At 53.2% G+C, this 5,977-nt stretch overlaps 1 protein-coding gene across 1 annotated transcript in view; it reads left to right on the top strand.

The window, feature by feature from the left end:
• Nucleotides 1-266: 266 nt before the first annotated feature.
• LOC120597821 (endogenous retrovirus group K member 8 Gag polyprotein-like) overlaps nucleotides 267-5,977 on the top strand; it is an 8,834-nt gene continuing 3,123 nt past the window's right edge. Inside the window, exon 1 of the mRNA XM_039856492.1 lies at nucleotides 267-323. Coding sequence (XP_039712426.1) covers nucleotides 267-323 — 57 coding nt within the window. The remainder of the gene's footprint in view (nucleotides 324-5,977) is intronic.

Here is a 5,977-nt window from a genome sequence, read left to right as displayed (position 1 = left end):
ACCCTACTTCCTACTATTCTCGGACCTCTAGCAGGGCTCCTCCTTTTACTGTCGATTGGCCCCTGGGCAGTGCAAAAACTAACTGCTTTTATTAAAGCACAGGTTGATCAACTAGTTAAACCAGCTGTTGCCGTCCACTACCACCACTTGACAACTCAGGATGATGACGACGTGGAGCAAGATCCCCGGCACCCTAGAAATCTTAACCCCTCTAATACACCCCTGCGCCTGCATCGACTTCTTTAAGGCCTAGCTCCCCCCCGCACATGGGGCGGCATGAAACTAGAGACATGCCTACCTCACCCTTGGAGGAGGGTCTAGAGGTATGGGCACCGAGCAGAGTGACGGGCAAAGCACCGCAAGGAAGGGCCCTTCTGTGCCTTCTCTAGTCCTTCCTGAGAACATGCCTGACTTGCATAGAGGTTGGTATCATATTAATCTTACACAAACCGGCTCTGCCTCTCCTCCCCAAAAGATACCAAGAGCCATAGCTGGTGAGTTCATTAAAAGCTCACGGGAGGAGTCGGGCCTCTGTTCCCTCTCTCGGTCAAAGCCCACCTTTCTAAAAAAGAAAGGGAGGAGATGTCGGGAGCCTTAAGCCTGCACCCAAAGATAAGAATCACATCCTGAGTAAACTCTGCTATCTGTGACCATTTGGACAGCCAGGGCACTGGGAAGCGCCGGCCTTATCTCGTGTCTTTGATCCCCATTCCCCTGCCTGCAGAGCGAGAGCCTGCAACTTCTCACACAGCCCATCTGTTTCTGACCAGCCAGGCAGAAATCACCTTCTCTGGTGGTCGCCAATAAGCTTGTAACGAAATACTCTCTGATCAGTCCCGCCCCTGCCCTCTCCACCTGAGTGTATAAATATAACCACTTGAAAATAAAATTTTGAGGCTTGATCAGAACACTGTCTTGCCTCCACTCTTTTCTCCCGCCCATGTTCTCTTCAAGGTGCGGTCCTCCTCGGGTTCTACGCAATAACTAGGTCCTGCGGGTCGGGACAGGTCCACACAGGTTTCCTTCGAAAATCCACCATATACATATATATGCATGTAGATGAACATATATATGCATATATATGTATATGGTAGATCTGGCAAAAAGCTCTCTAGTGACGTCCATTTTGAGCCGGAACTGCAGACTTCCGAGATACGGCTCACTTGCGGCAAAATCACGGCCCTCCCGGCGCCTGGGGGCTCTGAGGGCGATGCTCGGTCGTCTGCGGGGACTGGGGTACAGAAGTTGCGGAAGCACTCACTGACACTTTGATCCCCTAGTGGTACAAACGACGTCTCATTGCTCTCTGTATCCTCGTGCAGAGCTCCAGGCCACCCACAGACAGCGTACCCAGGGATGCTTTGGCCCCTCCGTCCCTGGAGGCCGTCACCCGCTGGAAAGAGGTCAGTTGGGGACACTGCAGACAGCGGTGGGTCTGATTTCGGCCTCCGTGCCTCTTGAGCTTTGCGATCACCTCTTTGAGCCTTTCATTTCTTCCTTTTCAATGCGTACACGGGGACCATTACGACCATTCCAGGCAGAAAGGTGAGGGAGAGGGAGGTGTCTGCTTCCGTCCCGAAGTCTGATTTCCAATGCGGAAAGCAGGAAGGAGCGGAGGTCTTAGGAAGGAGCCCCGGGGCCTCTGGGATGAAAAGAGATCCTGCTGAATTGTGGCTCTGGAACGCCCGGTGTCCACACTCCGGGAAGGTGGAGGTGCTGGGAGCGGCCTGCCTTCTCTGGTAGACCAGGGGTCCACACAGGTTTCCTTCGAAAATCCACCATATACACATATATGCATATAGATGAACATATATATGCATATATGTGTATATGGTAGATCTGGCAAAAAGCTCTCTAGTGACGTCCATTTTGAGCCGGAACTGCAGACTTCGAGGAATCTAAAACCACTAGGCAAATTCACGACCTCGGCCTCGGGAGCTCTGGTGATGCTTCGATCTCTTGAGGGCGAGTACAGAAGTTGAAGCACTCACTGACACTGAGCCTAGAGGTACAAACGACGTCTCATTGCTCTCTGTATCCTCGTGCAGAGCTCCAGGCCACCCACAGACAGCGTACCCAGGGATGCTTTGGCCCCTCCGTCCCTGGAGGCCGTCGCCCGATGGAAAGAGGTCAGTTGGGGGACACTGCAGACAGCCGTGGGTCTGATTTCGGACTCCGTGCCTCTTGAGCTTTGCGATCACCTCTTTGAGCCTTTCATTTCTTCCTTTTCAATGCGTACACGGGGACCATTACGACCATCCCAGGCAGAAAGGTGAGGGAGAGGGAGGTGTCTACTTCCGTCCTGAAGTCTGATTTCCACTGCGGAAAGCGGGAAGGAGCCAAGGCCTTAGGAAGGAGCCCCGGGGCCTCTGGGATGAAAAGAGATCATGCTGAATTGTGGCTCTGGAACGCCCAGTGTCCACACTCCGGGGAGGTGGAGGTGATGGGAGCGGCCTGTCTCCTCTGGTGGACCAGGGGTCCACACAGGTTTCCTTCGAAAATCCACCATATACATATATATGCATATAGATGAACATATATATGCATATATATGTATATGGTAGATCTGGCAAAAAGCTCTCTAGTGGCGTCCATTTTGAGCCGGAACTGCAGACTTCCGAGATACGGCTCACTTGCGGCAAATTCACGGCCCTCCCGGCGCCTCGGGGCTCTGAGGGCGATGCTCGGTCGTCTGCGGGGACGGGGGTACAGAAGTTGCGGAAGCACTCACTGACACTTTGATCCCCTAGTGGTACAAACGACGTCTCATTGCTCTCTGTATCCTCGTGCAGAGCTCCAGGCCACCCACAGACAGCGTACCCAGGGATGCTTTGGCCCCTCCGTCCCTGGAGGCCGTCACCCGCTGGAAAGAGGGCAGTTGGGGGACACCGCAGACAGCCGTGGTTCTGATTTCGGCCTCCGTGCCTCTTGAGCTTTGCGATCACCTCTTTGAGCCTTTCATTTCTTCATTTTCAATGCGTACACGGGGACCATTACGACCATCCCAGGCAGAAAGGTGAGGGAGAGGGAGGGGTCTGCTTCCGTCCCGAAGTCTGATTTCCAATGCGGAAAGCAGGAAGGAGCAGAGGCCTTAGGAAGGAGCCCCGGGGCCTCTGGGATGAAAAGAGATCTTGCTGAATTGTGGCTCTGTATCGCCCAGTGTCCACACTCCGGGGAGGTGGAGGTGCTGGGAGCGGCCTCTCTTCTCTGGTAGACCAGGGTCCACACAGGTTTCCTTCGAAAATCCACCATATACATATATATGCATATAGATGAACATATGTATGCATATATATGTATATGGTAGATCTGGCAAAAAGCTCTCTAGTGACGTCCATTTTGAGCCGGAACTGCAGACTTTCGAGATACGGCTCACTTGCGGCAAATTCACGGCCCTCCCGGCGCCTCGGGGCTCTGAGGGCGATGCTCGGTCGTCTGCGGGTACGGGGGTACGGAAGTTGCGGAAGCACTCACTGACACTTTGAGCCCCTAGAGGTACAAACGACGCCTCATTCCTCTCTGTATCCTCGTGCAGAGCTCCAGGCCACCCACAGACAGCGTACCCAGGGATGCTTTGGCCCCTCCGTCCCTGGAGGCCGTCACCCGCTGGAAAGAGGTCAGTTGGGGGACACTGCAAACAGCTGTGGGTCTGATTTCGGCCTCCGTGCCTCTTGAGCTTCGCGATCACCTCTTTGAGCCTTTCATTTCTTCATTTTGAATGCGTACACGGGGACCATTACGACCATCCCAGGCAGAAAGGTGAGGGAGAGGAAGGTGTCTGCTTCCGACCTGAAGTCTGATTTCCAATGCGGAAAGCAGGAAGGAGCAGAGGCCTTAGGAAGGAGCCCCGGGGCCTCTGGGATGAAAAGAGATCCTGCTGAATTGTGGCTCTTGAACGCCCGGTGTCCACACTCCGGGAAGGTGGAGGTGCTGGGAGCGGCCTGCATTATCTCAAACGTCTAAGGAAAATACAGCCTTTTGTTTTAAAAATCACTATATATATATATAGATATATATATATATAGATATATAGATAGATATATATATATGTATATATGAATATATATATAGAAAGAGTGAGAGAAATAGATAGATACATAGATAGATAGGTAGATAGAGAGAGAGAGTGAGAGGGAGAGAGAAAGAGAGAGAGATAGAGATATAGAGATATCTATAGATTCAGATACAGATATACATATAGATATATCTAGGGGAGATCTGGCAAAAAGCACTCTACTGACGTCCATTTTGAGCCTGAACTGAAGACTTCCGAGATACGGCTCACTTGCGACAAATTCACGGCCCTCCCGGCGCCTCGGGGCTCTGAGGGCGATGCTCGGTCGTCTGCGGGGACGGGGGTACAGAAGCTGCGGAAGCACTCACTGACACTTTGAGCCCCTAGAGGTACAAACGACGTCTCATTGCTCTCTGTATCCTCGTGCAGAGCTCCAGGCCACCCACAGACAGCGTACCCAGGGATGCTTTGGCCCCTCCGTCCCTGGAGGCCGTCACCCGCTGGAAAGAGGTCAGTTGGGGGACACTGCAGACGGCCGTGGGTCTGATTTCGGCCTCCGTGCCTCTTGAGCTTTGCGATCACCTCTTTGAGCCTTTCATTTCTTCCTTTTCAATGCGTACACGGGGACCATTACGACCATCCCAGGCAGAAAGGTGAGGGAGAGGGAGGTGTCTGCTTCCGTCCCGAAGTCTGATTTCCAATGCGGAAAGCAGGAAGGAGCAGAGGCCTTAGGAAGGAGCCCCGGGGCCTCTGGGATGAAAAGAGATCCTGCTGAATTGTGGCTCTGGAACGCCCGGTGTCCACACTCCAGGAAGGTGGAGGTGCTGGGAGCGGCCTGCCTTCTCTGGTAGACCAGGGGTCCACACAGGTTTCCTTCGAAAATCCACCATATACATATATATGCATATAGATGAACATATATATGCATATATATGTATATGGTAGATCTGACAAAAAGCTCTCTAGTGACGTCCATTTTGAGCCGGAACTGCAGACTTTCGAGATACGGCTCACTTGCGGCAAATTCACGGCCCTCGCGGCGCCTCGGGGCTCTGAGGCGATGCTTTCGGTCTCGTCTCGCGAGGGGCGAGGTACAAGGATTCTTGAGCCTCACTGACACTTTGAGCCTAGAGGTACAAACGACGTCTCATTGCTCTCTGTATCCTCGTGCAGGCTCAGGTACACCACAGACAGCGTACCCAGGGATGCTTTGGCCCCTCCGTCCCTGGAGGCCGTCACCCGCTGGAAAGAGGTCAGTTGGGGACACTGCAGACAGCGGTGGGTCTGATTTCGGCCTCCGTGCCTCTTGAGCTTTGCGATCACCTCTTTGAGCCTTTCATTTCTTCCTTTTCAATGCGTACACGAGGACCATTACGACCATCCCAGGCAGAAAGGTGAGGGAGAGGGAGGTGTCTGCTTCCGTCCCGAAGTCTGATTTCCAATGCGGAAAGCAGGAAGGAGCAGAGGCCTTAGGAAGGAACCCCGGGGCCTCTGGGATGAAAAGAGATCCTGCTGAATTGTGGCTCTGGGCATGGTGTCCCCACTGCGGGGAGGTGGAGGTGCTAGGAGCGGCCTGTCTTCTGTGGTAGACCAGGGGTCCACGCAGGTTTCCTTCGAAAATCCACCATATACATATATATGCATATAGATTAACATATATATGCATATATATGTATATGGTAGATTTGGCAAAAAGCTCTCTAGTGACGTCCATTTTTAGCCGGAACTGCAGACTTCCGAGATACGGCTCACTTGCGGCAAATTCACGGCCCTCCCGGCGCCTCGGGGCTCTGAGGGCGATGCTCGGTCGTCTGCGGGTACGGCGGTACAGAAGTTGCAGAAGCACTCACTGACACTTTGAGCCCGTAGAGGTACAAACGACGTCTCATTGCTCTCTGTATCCTCGTGCAGAGCTGGAGCCACCACAGACAGCGTACCCAGGGATGCTTTGGCCCCTCTCCG

The sequence above is a fragment of the Pteropus medius genome, unplaced genomic scaffold (assembly GCF_902729225.1).
Source record: "Pteropus medius unplaced genomic scaffold, Ma_sr-lr_union100, whole genome shotgun sequence".
Taxonomy (NCBI): Eukaryota; Metazoa; Chordata; class Mammalia; order Chiroptera; family Pteropodidae; genus Pteropus; species Pteropus medius.
This window is presented reverse-complemented; position numbering and strand designations above follow the sequence as displayed.